General features: G+C 40.1%; 1 protein-coding gene across 1 annotated transcript in view; it reads right to left on the bottom strand.

The window, feature by feature from the left end:
* Window positions 1–3,937: 3,937 nt before the first annotated feature.
* The window catches only part of npr2 (natriuretic peptide receptor 2), a 50,154-nt gene continuing 39,941 nt past the window's right edge, over window positions 3,938–14,150 (bottom strand). Inside the window, 8 exon segments of the mRNA XM_084035054.1 lie at window positions 3,938–4,457; window positions 4,459–4,509; window positions 6,105–6,196; window positions 7,196–7,294; window positions 8,380–8,554; window positions 8,753–8,821; window positions 10,139–10,262; window positions 10,938–11,084. Coding sequence (XP_083891180.1) covers window positions 4,365–4,457; window positions 4,459–4,509; window positions 6,105–6,196; window positions 7,196–7,294; window positions 8,380–8,554; window positions 8,753–8,821; window positions 10,139–10,262; window positions 10,938–11,084 — 850 coding nt within the window. The 3' untranslated portion in view covers window positions 3,938–4,364.

The following is a 14,150-nucleotide window of genomic DNA, read 5'->3' as shown; positions in this document are numbered from 1 at the left end:
TGTCGCTTGGCAACGGGATTCTGTTGGCGGAAGTGTCGCCATGACAACAGAGCAGCGCCAGCCCTCGTTTCAAACAATGTACAAAGCCAAGACAGAGGAAACGTTGATAAAGATGAATAATCGATATAAACAGCAAAGGTGGAGATAACGTTTCAAAACGTGCATACACATAATGGAAAATGATAAGGATAACACTATAAATAAGAGGGAGAGATTCAAAATCATAAAGTAAACAAAAAAGACAAGACATGTCAAGACTTGTATGAAGGAAGGATTGGATTTGAAGAATTTTCTTGCTATTTCCAACAATTTCATACATTTCTTAAAGTGCAAAATCCAAATATTTTATACAAATATTCTCCTAAATATATTGCTGAAACTATAACAATAGTATTATTGCAACAATATTATTATAGTATTCTTTTTCTATTGCATGTTTTTTCTCCTTCCTTTTGCTGTGGTTCTAGTATTGTCTGGTTTGTCATTTTTCTGTGCATGTTAAAAATAAAAAATATGTTCCCCCTTTCTGAGTTTTAGTGGCTTATGTGAAATACCAGCCACAATTATAAAAGAGTTAAGAGGTTTCTTCGGATTGGAAAGTGATGAATAATCCTTCTCACATTCTTTCAGGTGAGCAGAAGCACATCCTCCGGTATTCGAGAGACAGCTGTAGCATTGTCCCCTGAGGTGCAATTAAAGTGAGAACGATGACACTCCTGTCCCTCGATCACCTGGTGATGAAATGTCTTTACAATCATGCACTGATTGATCCATCCAATCATCCTACTTTTACATCCATCCTGCTGTGGAGGAACATCGCAGATGTTTCTTTTTCTTTTCTTTTGCTTCTATTGAAAGTTCAGGTTCCTCCCTTACAAAACCATTTCAACCATTTGAAGGTGAATGTTATCTGCTGCCAGCTATAGGAACAACATCATCGTTTGGGGAGGGGGGGGGGGGGGGGGGGGGACTCAATTTGAGAATTTATATATTTGCTCAGTAACCTTGTGGAGTCACTTGTTCATTGAAAATCACATTTATTCATATCAATGCAAACCCTGCTAAATGTATCACTCAGTGCTTGTTACCGTGGATATGACAGACAGAAACAAACCACCGAGTCTGTTGCTGAGAAACAACAGAGGAGGTTTTCACTGTCAAACAGCCAGAGCGTCTGGAGCAGTATACAACCTCAGCATGAAGTATTACAGTAAGAAATCTAATCACTGGTTTATGGACGGTAGACGGACAAACAGCGCCGCGTCATGCAACAAACTATAGGTGTCCACCCATTATTTTATAGTCATCTGTGTTTACTTATATTTGCTGTAAATCACACATGCACCAGCGCCTGCAGGTCTAAGTTAGGGGTGGCTAAACATTTTTATTGTGGGCCACAAAGAGAAAACTATAAGGAGTCACGGGCCAAAAAAAGTGAATGTGTAGTTTGCATTGCAAGAAAACCACCAGAAAACCCATTCTATGTGCCATAGAATGGGTTTTCTATCAAAATAACTTTGACATTACAGTTTATTGGTGTGCCCACATATTACAAGGTATTGCTGTATTTGCTGTACGTAGATTTAATTTAATTCAATACTTTTAAACTCTAATACGGTTCATGTTGTTTTCTGTAAATCTCTCTAAAAAAAAAGTACATAATGTTTATGGCATAGGTTCTATGTTAAAACCTCATGATGCCATAAATGTATGACATAAATATGTTAGTCTGATATTAAGATGTAACAAACAGAACAGGGGGAGATGATAAAATATTGATATAAGACAGAAATCATTTCACTAAAAGGACATGACATGTACATACAGTGCAATTCATTAAAAAGATGCTCAAGCCATATTGTATTTTAAATCTGTTGAGAATGTCCTTAGTTTAGCATTTTGAACTGACGATGCTGTTGAATGAAAAGTGAGGGCATCATGAAATGTACTACAATTCATCCTGAGGGGAGCGTGAGAAGCTGGTACAGAGCGCTGCAGGAATGAGTCCTAAAACACACTGGAATCGGTGGTTTTTAGTTTTTAGGTTAGATGCCTGGAAGAGATTTCAACGTTCAGTTCTATGATATAAAATATTTCAGTGAATTATGCACTTGGGAATTTAAGCTTTTACATCTTTTAAAGGCGGTTGCTAACAAGCTGCTAAATGAGAATTCATAATTGTTTTAAATTTGAATCAACTACATAGTAAGACCACTTAATTAGCCCCTATTTAAATCATTAGGTTCTTAAAGTTGTAAAATGCAGTATTAGCCAAATCCATGGTTAATTTCCTTCCTTCAAACACGTGAACAAGTCTTGACCGAGGGAGGTGTTTGACCACGGATACAGAAGATTTTATACCCAGAAGTCAAACGTATTTTGGCAACGTTCATAGGAATGAATGGTGTAGAATATTGCAGGCACCTCAATCAAAGTCTTCCCAGCCAGAAGAAGAGCGTGTCTTCCATCGAGATCAGCCTTCATTGTTGTTCTTTCAATGAAGGAATCATCTCTCTCTTCACTGGTTGCTCATTGTCCTGATTCTGGATATCTTGCGACATTGCAAATCCAGCTGTCGAATTATAGCGTCAGATGTGTGCGTCAAATTTAATGGCCTGTCACTAAAAAGTATTGCCAAAAAAATACAGAAATGAGTTGGTAACTTAGTCCCTCCCAGCATTATTATTATGTTCCACCCAACATGATGTTCTGTCTCCTATCCTGTTTCACTCAGAAATACGCCACCACATGGAAATTTCAGCTCGATTAAAAGTCCATATATATAGCCTACACTTGGTTTTTAATTTCACGTAAATTATAACAGTAAAAACGGGAACAGTAAAAAAACAAAAGAAATGAAGGTTAAGTTAATAAATCTCAAACAAACCATCCATTTATAAACCCAACAATTTAAGATGTTCTGTTTATTTGAAAATTATTTTGAAAGTATTTGATGTATGAACATTTTTTTTTTTTGCAGTATGCTCAGAGGCTTTATTTATATACTTCAAGGTCATCAGCTGTATGAAAAATATAAAAAATATAAATCACAGAAGAGAAGGCGACAGCCAGCCAGGAGTGAGCGGGTCAGCGTGGGGTTCAGCAGGGACCGTCACTGGGGCTCGAAAAGGCGGTGGTGTGTCACTGTGAGTAGGTGGGTGGTAATTACAGCCGTGCAGAAAGGGGATGATGTTCTCCTGCAGAGATGAAAACGTACAAGCACACATAGCCGCACATAGCCACACATAGCGGCCATGCCTCCACAACTGGTAATGAGCATCTAATGAGCAGTGAAGTCATTACAGCAAACACACAGCTGCCTGCTACTCGCTTTTCTCTCCCCTCATCCGTCCACAACCGCTTGCAGTTAATTAGGCTGCACATACTTAATGCTCACTTTCTCCACGGCACACTTGTTATATATTTTTTTTAAATGATAATGTAATTATCCTGGCTGTGTTGTGAATTGTAAAGTGACAAGGCGATCATGTCGCCTACATCAGATAAACCGGATTTAATTGCCAGGTCTGGTGAGAGGGAAAGGGCAAAGCTGATGTCTAACACAAGATAAAAATAGAGAAGAAAATCTTCAAGGTGCAGCTTCTCTGCAACAGAAGTTCCTGAAAGGTTACACTGGGTAGACTTTCCCTCTGCTGGCTTCTACACCTGGGTTACCTGCCTTTTAAATGTGCATTTCTAGCGGGACAGCCAGTACTTTGGTAGGGGGGATGGAAACCTTTGGATGAGTATTGTTAGGAGAATAGAGCCTGGATACATTCAGAGAGTTCATATGAACACATTTACAGGTAATGCATAAAAAAATAACAGAATCATTGGGGTTCTCATGTTACACCCCTATATCAATAACTCACCACGCTCCAAATAGCAAGAGCATTAAAATACTGCTTGCTTCATCAGTGAAAAAGAAAAAGCAAGAGTGTTTTACTCAGTTTATTGAACAAAATATCTTACAGTATCTTGGATATACATATATACATATTATCTTGTACTGTGTAACGCAGCGTATGAGCCCCTGCAGTGACATCATTGTAACGCTGTGCCTCCAAACTTCAATGGATATTTCAAGGAAATATTAATACATCATTGACTTCCAAACACATTATACAAATCTTAATATAGAAAGCACAAAAAATAAGAATTTATCAGTGAAAAGTACTCAGGACAGAAAGGTTCTTTATACAAAAAAACAGCTTTTACAATATTTTGTCATTTTTTTTTCTCTCTTTTTTTTTTTTTGCAGTTCCAGTATGCAGGTAATAAATATACCTGGAATTCCCTCTGTTTTATGTCGTATGTTGATGTTCTCTTTTCCTCTGCGCGGAAATCACCAATAAGGACTTATTCTAGAACAAATAAAGTAGTGGCTCGGCCACCGGAGCTCCTGCTGTCGTCTCCACTGCTGCTGCCACATTATCAGCAGGCTTCTCAGATAACATACACATCAGTCTTCTCCCCAAGAAGCCAATACGTTCTCATTTTGCCTTTGCCCTGGAAAAACACAGAAATCAATAAGTTCATCAATGGAGATGAAGTTGGGGGTGGGAGGTGGGGGGTGGTATCTTCTATTAGGCTGCCCGTCATTTAAGGGTGACCCTGATGGCGACTGCAGCTCAGCTTACACCTCCACCGTTCCACATAAATGGAGCATTTACACATAATCATAGGAGAATTAAACACATCGTCACATTTGGCATTTCAAAATGCTAAAAGCTTATCGCTGTTGTTGAGAACCTTGATTCGGCAAAAGTTCACAATTTGTCTTAATCTAGATGTTATGCAGCTTTTTTTAAATTCATGTTTCACAAGTCGCACATTCTTTCTGTCCATGCAGGAAACTTTACTGGAGCGTTGTGATCCTGATCCACCCATGAACCTCATTGGAGCAACAAGCTCCTTATCTTCAGCTAGTATGTATGAAAAAGGGGCTGTTTTGTGTGGAATGGTGATTGCAAAAAAGTTAATTTTGTGATTGTGGATAATGGACTCTACCTACGTATGATTTGTGGTTGAAGGAAATTGCAAACACATTAAATCTGGAAAGGCTGAGACTTTATAACGAAGATAGAGGGGGTGTGTTCGATAAGATCTGGGACCCTGCCGAATATATTTCTGGGTGAAGACTAGTGTGTTGTGTCCAATATACAGCAATTTATACAGCAGAAAAATTGCTGTATATTTAATAACCGTGGTCTTGTTATTACCTAGAATGTGCTGTGTCCTTTTGTGTGTTTGTTTGTATTCCTGCTATGCTCTCATAAATAATAAACACATTAAACAAGAGTCGCAATCTGGCTGACAAAAATACTATTATTAAACTATTATACTATTACTTTCCAGTTATAGTTTGTGTAAATGTAATCTCCTTACATGATGATCTAAATTCTGTTCTAAAGAATATCAGAATCAGCCTTTAAATACCATGTCCAATGTGTGTAATTGCAAAATGTAAACTCCTTTTCAGGTTGTTAAAATCCTCCTGTTCCCAGAAACACTAGGACATAACCTTAATGTCCTCAGTGGTAGCTACAGCTAATTCATGGATTAATTAGAATAATACTCTTAGACTAAGATTGAAAATAATTTGTAGTTGCAGCTCAATCCATGAAGCAGGATTCTTCAAGTATAGTAGTAGTTCTTCAAGTATAAGTGATCACTAAAAGGCATAAAAATTAGATATGGTTTTCAAATGGCAATCCCATCATGCAGTAGGATGTTAGTTACACACTTAAAACTATAGAAAGTATTTTCTTAATATAAATCATTGTTCATTTTTAGTCTTAAATGAAAAGTCTCTTTTCTATTGGACACCAACGCTTGTCTTCTTCACCATCTGTGTGTGTCATCAAGTTGCTGACATAAAGAACCACAGAAGCTGTTAGGAGTTTTGCCAGGTGTTTATCTTTTGTCAGCACAATATAATGACGCAGTCAGGGAAACCTCACAGGTGTGTAGTTGAGATCCAAACGAAGGCTGAGTATGAGGATGGGTGTGGTTCACCGAGTCTGAGACCAAATAAGTCAACTGTCAGTGCTCTCTGTCTTGCTTCAGCTTGGTCAACTGTTAAAAAGCAAAGGAACTCTCACCTTCATTTCTACGTCTCCTCGTAGCTGCAGATCAAAGTAGCCAAACTCATCCAGCACTTCTTTGGTGGCCGAGGACAGGTGAATCTTTAAGGCTGTAAAAATACACGGAGAGCAGAACAAAGGTTGAAATTTCCACACTGTGAATGACAAACGACAACTCCAACATCAGCATCACCACCACGATGCTTTTATCGCCGGCCTCAAGATGTAAAGCAGACGAGGAAACTGAGGAGCGAGAAGAGCCAACGCATTCAGATGCTAACGGGGATGAAAATGGGTATTGTTTTGTCCAATAAATGCACACAATGCAGAGATGTGAGACGAGATTCCTGCCGGCGATGCTTCAGGCTGCATACTTTAATGCTGCCTAAGGGCCCTTAGCTGTAAGTGCTTTAAATTATTTACCAGTGGAGGCACAATACAGGAAGCGACTCAGTAGTTAATCAATACATCTTGTGATTCGCTGGCAAACTATCCAACCACAGTTTCATGACACTACTTCCTGTCCCTGCAGGTTGAGAACAGAACTCAGCAGGTCAATACGTCTTGTATTCAGATTTTTACAATCCTATTTTTACTGAAGATGTTTCAATCCAACCACATCAGAAATTAAATAACAAGTTCAATTCAATCACAAGCTGTTTTCTGAGTACAACATTTAATTAATTTAACTAGACGGCAGAGCTCTATCGTCCAAAAACTATAAACACACATCAATGAGCCTCACTGTGACACTGAGTGATATGTTCCTTCATTACTATGAACACACACAATGAGAACATCAGATGTCTAATAATCCGCAGTAAAAAATAGTCCCCAAAAAATGAACCTTAAAGCATGTAAACATGTTCTAGTAGAAAAACTAAAACACAAGTATGAACCTCTAAATGAACACGATATGTGCAGCAAAAGTTTGGAACCCTAATTTAGACTCTAAAATAGGAAATGTTATAAACACGTATGGCGTAAGTGAATGAAAAACATATAAAACACAGCAAAGTGACGACAAAAAGGATGAGCTGGAAGCTGTTGACGCTGAAGGAAGCATCTGACTCAGAATAAAAAAGTGTAACCAGAACTGAGACACTCACCCTCCCCGTTGGACTCCATACGGGATGCTGTGTTGACGGTATCCCCGAACAAACAGTATCTGGGCATTTTCAAACCGACCACGCCGGCACAGACTGGACCTTTAAACACAAGCCAAAATACAGTTGTATAATATGTTGAATGCTGGGAAGTGCAGTCATTATCACACAACCACCACGGCAGCGTAAATGTTTTTAAATAGGGCGACAGATGTATGAGTGAATTGATATTGTGCTCAGACGATGCTAAGCACTGGCCCGCCCACGCTGGTCCATTTCTGTTGCATGTCAAGTGTCTGATTAAGAATATAAACAGTGCGCATGAGCTAATACGGTCTAAATACTGTGTAGCCTCTCAATGCATCAGACTAAATGCTGCAGACAGGTCAAGATAAAACGTCCTGAGTGTTTATGTCCAGTACGTTGGTATCCGGAGGTGGGAAGTTACAAATCACAGCTGTCCTACAGTTGATATACACAGTTGCCAGTTTATCATGTACACTTAGCAAAAACTAATAGAGGATAATTCAAAATTCCTTAATAATAAATAAATAATTAATAAATCCTGCTTTTATGTTTCAGTTTTTGAGAGTAGAGTAAAAAAAAGAAAGAAAAGACAAGTTTTACTGGAAGCATTTTCACAAGCAATCTATCCATTATCTAGCTGTCGAGCACGTTCATTGTCACATTGTGTAATTAGAGTTTATCTGAGTCAAACATCCTCCTTTGACTCACAGGAACACAGACGTGTTGATAGCTAACATGAAAGAGGAGATGGAGCTTGAAGTCCTTTGGTTAGTCCAAAACAAAATACACACTTGGCAGGCTAACAGTTCCTCCTGATAATGGCAGCGACAACTGAATAAGTTCTCATAATTACAATGATCAAGGAGCCCGGTTCAGCCCTCTGAATCACTGCCTGCATCTTCGATTTGTTCAATAATTCAGAAAGGTCTGGCGCTGTGCTCATTACAGGCTGTTTTCTCACCGGGAGTCAATCAATTGTTGATAGATACGAGGCGGAATGGGCTAATCATCATCCTGTGCCAGAGTGAGAAACATAGCTTCACCCACGACAAACAGCAGAAAACAAACGACGAGGTTGACACAACAGTGTTTTCCCAAATCTGGGACCACCTCGGTGCACATGTGCCGAGATCCGGCTCAGACAGAGAGTTCAGACTCACCTGTGTGTATACCTATCCTGAGTCTCAGCTGGTCGTTGGGTCTGTGTCGGATCTTGAACGTTTTGACCTGCTCTAACAACGCCAGCGACATCCCGGCGATCTCTCTGGCGTGCAGTTTCCCGTTCCGCACTGGCAGCCCTGACACCACCATGTAGGCGTCGCCGATGGTCTCCACCTGAGGGTGAATCGCAACGAACGAGAGAGTAAAAATCAAACCTAGTTCATATCATTTTGCTGTTGTATTCCCAGGATTACTGTAGAGGACCAGAAGGCACGTTATTGCCCTCAAGCTATAACATGCATCTACTCAAGCAACAAACAATGTGCCATATTCTTACATTATAACCCATTCATACCAATCATCCTGACTTACCTTGTACACATCAAAGTTATCAATGATGGCATCAAAACAGGTGTACAGGTCATTGAGCAATGTGACGACCTGTAGAGAGAGACAGGAGAGATTTAATGATTTGACAACAGTTAACATCTGTAAATCCAACATTTAGCAGCAGACAGATTGTCTCCCACATAATCTCTGTTTTTCTGTCGCTCTACGTTTGCCCGCGAGTCTCACTGATGAAACACATTTACACAAACACAAATCAAATCCACAGATGGAATATTATAAACACAGCTTGCATTTGTGTGGCGCAATAGTAATGGAGCAGTAATGTCAGAGGTTGGACGTTTATTCAAAGAAAAATGTATTATTTCGTCTTCATCTTTAATGTTTTTTTTTTTATATAATTGTGTCTGAACAAAAAGAAACAACCTTCTGCCTCTTTATCTGTTCGGGAAATGTTGTGCTTTAAGAGCTTGCAGTGTTAAATTAATGAATCGTTTTAAATGTGATGGGCGAGCACAATGGACGTGCCTTGACATCTACATGAGTCTATGTTCTGTGGGTTGAAAAAAAACAAACATATTATCTGTATTGTAATTTAACAATTAGACAACATTTAACTAATTTTACCAATAAAAATACTTGAATCATTCATTAATACTAATCTAACCATGAAGCAAGAACCCCTGTCTGCATGTATGTGGGTGTGTACCTCCTCCACATATCTCAAGAACCGCTCATCTGCTTCACACATGGTGAGCGGCTGGGGATCCGAGGACGCGCAGTGTCTACGAGCATCACAACAATCACCCAAACTCAGCAAGTACTACAGAACAGTACAGCTAGTACTGGATAATTGTAACAGCAAGGTATATTTGTTTGTACTGTATGCATATCTGACCTCGTCTAGTACACTTGGCTGCTTCTCTCAACTTGAAAAGAGAAAAGAGTTCTTTACATCTGAAGGTCTAAACATTGTCCAACACTCAAGAGCCTCTGCTGGATGCGACATCCTGGGAATGTATTGCTCTAGAAAACCTCCCTTTGGAGTGAGAAGTGAGAGGAGATATGTGGCGGCTCAACGTGACTCAACTCTGTGTCGACACTCTGGTCCATCTCACAACTGTACTATTTTAATTTGCAGCTCATGTGTGGGAACACACACACGCACACTGAAGGAACTATGAGACACACTGTAGGTAGAGGGATGATACTGGCAGTGAGCACTTTCATGTATGAATAGAGAAAGAGAATTCACTGCGACTGTGATCATGAACATAGATTTCTTTCCCATTTTTGTACAAGCTTTTTAGACTACAGCTCAGCAGATGTTGAGGAAAGTCAGAAAACCCACAGTGAGTTGCAGAGTGGGAACCATTGACTGGAGGACTGGGCATACTGGTTGCTGCGTACCTGTAGTGGCGTACTCTCCGCAGACATGGACGTGAAGCCCACGATGTCGCTGAAGTAGATCGTGACACTGTCGAACGCTTCCGCCTGCACCGTCTCCCCTCGTTTTAGCTGCTCTGCTACTGAACTGCAGGGAGAGAGAGAGAGAGAGAGAGAGAGAGAGAGAGAGAGAGAGAGAGAGAGAGAGAGAGAGAGAGAGAGTGTTTTCTTGACACCATGTCCTCGAAGCTTCGTCTTTCTAAACACAGCCACACAATGCCTGGCAGCAGCTTCAATTATAACCGGATGATGAAGTTAATATTTGCTCATTCTGCTCACCTTAAGTTTTCTCTAAATCAAATAACACCAAAGGCAAAGACACACGTGGCAGAAGTCAGTTAGTCTAATTCACAAGTATTGTGAGAAATGATATCTCCCTGTTCTCTCAGGCTCCCTCTGTCTGGATTTTTCAGCGGGAAAGGAGGATGAATTGGTGAGAAAGAGGGGATTTGCTATGGTGGCGTTATCCAAATGCCTAAACTCACTATCATGTCGTCTCCTCTGTCTCCCTTAATGAGCAGTTTGCCCATCAGCTCTCTCTGTTGCCTTTCATCTACGGTGAGATCGCACCGTGGGGAAATGCGTATCAAAATGTGGTTTCGGGACGGATTTCAGTCTTTAATTAATACAGGGATTTAACACGTTTGACAGTGTCATTGAGCCATGTGGGTAACTCTCACCCTCATTCAAGTTAATTGGAGTTTCAAAATATACTTCTGGGTGGAGGGACAAAAGTGAAAATGTGATTGTGGTTTGTTCTTACTGTGGTAAAATTTGATAGAGGAGGTTTTCGGCTTTCCTTTTCTCCTCCAGGTAGGCTTGTGTTCGCTCCTCCACCAGGTTCTCCAGGTTGTTGGCGTACTGCTCCATCCTGGACAGCAGGTTGTTGAGAATACTGGTGCTGCCCTCCCTATGGAAAACACACAGAATGAGGAGATAATAAAATATATATTAAGTGTAACAGCACTGGCACCCGTACAGTTAGCATATCAATATTCTTGGTTGTTTTTCTTCAAGTAGAATCTGGTGAATGACATTTGAGGAACATGATTTCCTGTCCCGCTGGGATCGGCTCCAGCCCCCCCGTGACCCTCAATACAGGATAAGCGGTAGAAAATGGATGGATGGATGGATTTCCTGTCCCATGGCAGGATTTAGTGGCAGTTTGAAAATGTAAAAAAAGTAAATATATCAAGGTAAAAAATCAAAGTCAAACCCTCTAAATGTGAAAAGAGGCCAAGGATTGACCCTTGTTGAACGCCTTGTCCCCAAATTTAGTTGGACTCATCAGTATCAGTTGGTGTGGTGTAAAGTTAGTAACGTGTGTTTTTAACATTCAATACATGAAAAACAATGAATGATCCAGATCTATTTTTACTTTACTGCAACTCCTTCCTGCTGCTGTCAGACTGCACAATCAACACAGCCCCCAACAGACCGCACATACCAACAACTAATTATTCATCCATTCCTTCCCTGGCTCATTCATACAATAACAATGTCATTGTAAGCCACCGTGTACTACCAATATTCTACGCAATATCAACATTTCATATACCCTATTTAATTTGTCTATGTTTATATTTACAATTTTGTTTTATTATCATTACATATTTATAATATCTGTACAGTTTCTTATTCATCATAATTGTTGTTGCACTAACCCCTTTGCTGCTGTAATACTGTAAATGCCTCGCTGTGGGTTGGGTTAGGATTATCTTATCTTATTTTATGTGCCAAACTCCAAAAACTCAAGATCCCACGTTTCCCATAATGCAACAGCATGTATTAGTCAGACCTTTCCCATTAAAGGTCCAGTTTGTAACACAGCTTTCTATGAAAATATTTTCGGTGTCCATAGCCCAGGCTGAGATAACATGGATGACATCATCAGGATTACTTTCTCAGACTTGACAAATCTCCTCCAGACCCACAACTGTTTTCATAGGCTGAGTAGTATTAAGTCTGACGAGTAGAGTTCAGAGGTAGTGTAGATGATTGAGGTATAAAATCTACTCACTCAAAGTCCTCACATGGCCACCTATGACCACTGGCAACCACTTAAAAAAAACTCTCTTTGTGCGCCGTGGTAAAACTGAAAAAACACCAGGAATCCACTATGTTTTTATTAATCCATCCAGAAATGAGGTATTATGTTTTGTTGTATTCAGTAGGTCTCGTATATGAACACACAGATCAGCTGCTGTTTCCTTCCAACACGGAGGAAAAAATCAGGCTGTGAAAGGTCTCTTTTTACGTCTCCATTGCCGCGGTGGCAGCATTTCACATATTGTGTAATTACATAATACATGTGTTGTATAATGTGCGTGTCTCCGGAGATTTCTACATTCATATGCTTACGCACACACATGCACGGACACGCATTTACTCCGGCTGAGCAAGAAGGTGAGTCATCCACACCACCGTGGCGGCTCCGAGCATCAATGCCTGGCATCCTGCCATGTTCCTTGTGGGTCATGGATCCTACACACGCCCACATGTTGTTTAAGTTTAAAGAGCAAAAACATCAGAGGGAGACATGAAAGACGGTGATGAGTATCAACGCGGAGCACGCAGCCAGTTTCCCACCATTCATCCAAACCGAGAGCAACGGTGGAAACGGAGAACTGTCTCTTTGCTGAGCAGGACGTGATCGGGCATCCTGCTAATCCTCTTCAAGCAAATGGGAAAAACATCTCTGAGATGATCAGATTAAGACCGAACATTGTCACTGTGACGTCACCCTCAGGTGTGTGGACTGCCGTTTTGAAGCCTCCAGTGCGTCATCTTGGTTTTTGCCCACTGTGATTTTGTTTTTTTGGTCTTTGCCATCTTGCTTTTTCAGACCTCAAAGTCACACGAGAGGGTGAAGTTTAATAAGACATGTTTAGGCAAATAAACATTGCAATTAACTTTCATGAAGTGAAAACACACAGTGAAATGGATAGAATTTCACGGTAGAAGGTGGCCACGCCCTAAAGCATACCCTGCTAGTTGATTTGACGCTAAATGGACCATAATTTAGTAAATGAACAACTGCTGGATTGAAGAAGCTAGAGATTGAGACCATAAACTCATGTTTACAATGGTTACTGAGATAATAAATCTAAAATAGGGTCATTTTCTCATAGACTTGAACACAGTCAGACTTCTTTTGGCAACCAGAGGAGAGTGCAAGTTTAAGGCGCTTCAGCTTTGGCTTCACTATTCAGAACTAGAGGTTGCAGCCTGGTTGATAGAAGGACATGCTACAAGTTTGACCATTTTGCTCAATAATGGTCATATTAGTCTCTTAGACACAAAATCATGGGAAAATAGGATTCAGATTGAAAAATATGTCTAAGAGTGTCTAATAACTCGCTCAACTTTTGACCCCATTTCCCCTGAAGTTTGTCCCAAAGTCCTTTTCTATCCGGGACACTTCCTATTATGAGAATATTACTCACTGAATTCAACTGCTAGAGCTCTTGAACACATGCACGTATGAGATCTGAGTGATCCTGGCAACCTGATGAATATAAATAAAAAAAAACCCAGATCTCATGAGTCAGGGTTATTTGTAACTTTCCCAAAGAGGATTTACAGTTTGAGGGAATCATGTCGTCAGCCAGTCAGCATGTTTGTCTCTCACTGTGTATTTGTAGACGCAGGTCTGGATCCAGACGCTGATTAAAAATTAAAACATTTTCTACTATTTATAAAACAAATGTAGAGGGCTGTGCAGTCTTGGCGGACAGAAGCGCTCTCTGAGTGCTTTCTTGTTTACAAAGCGGCTAAACATCCAGGAAGTTACATTTTCCTCGGATTGATCTGCCAGTCGTTTCAGAAAAAAACAGTCGAGAATAAAAAGTATTTTATAATATGTAAATGAAAAAAGGAACATTTTGATGCTGAACACAAAGTGAAATAAATACATGGACAGTGAGAGACTTGATGGGCACGGGGAGAGGTCAGCTATTCATGGCGGGTGTCAGCT

This window comes from Eutrigla gurnardus (genome assembly GCF_963514095.1).
Source record: "Eutrigla gurnardus genome assembly, chromosome: 19".
Lineage (NCBI taxonomy): Eukaryota > Metazoa > Chordata > Actinopteri > Perciformes > Triglidae > Eutrigla > Eutrigla gurnardus.
Note: the sequence above shows the minus strand (reverse complement) of the source record. Positions and strands in the feature narration are given on the sequence as shown.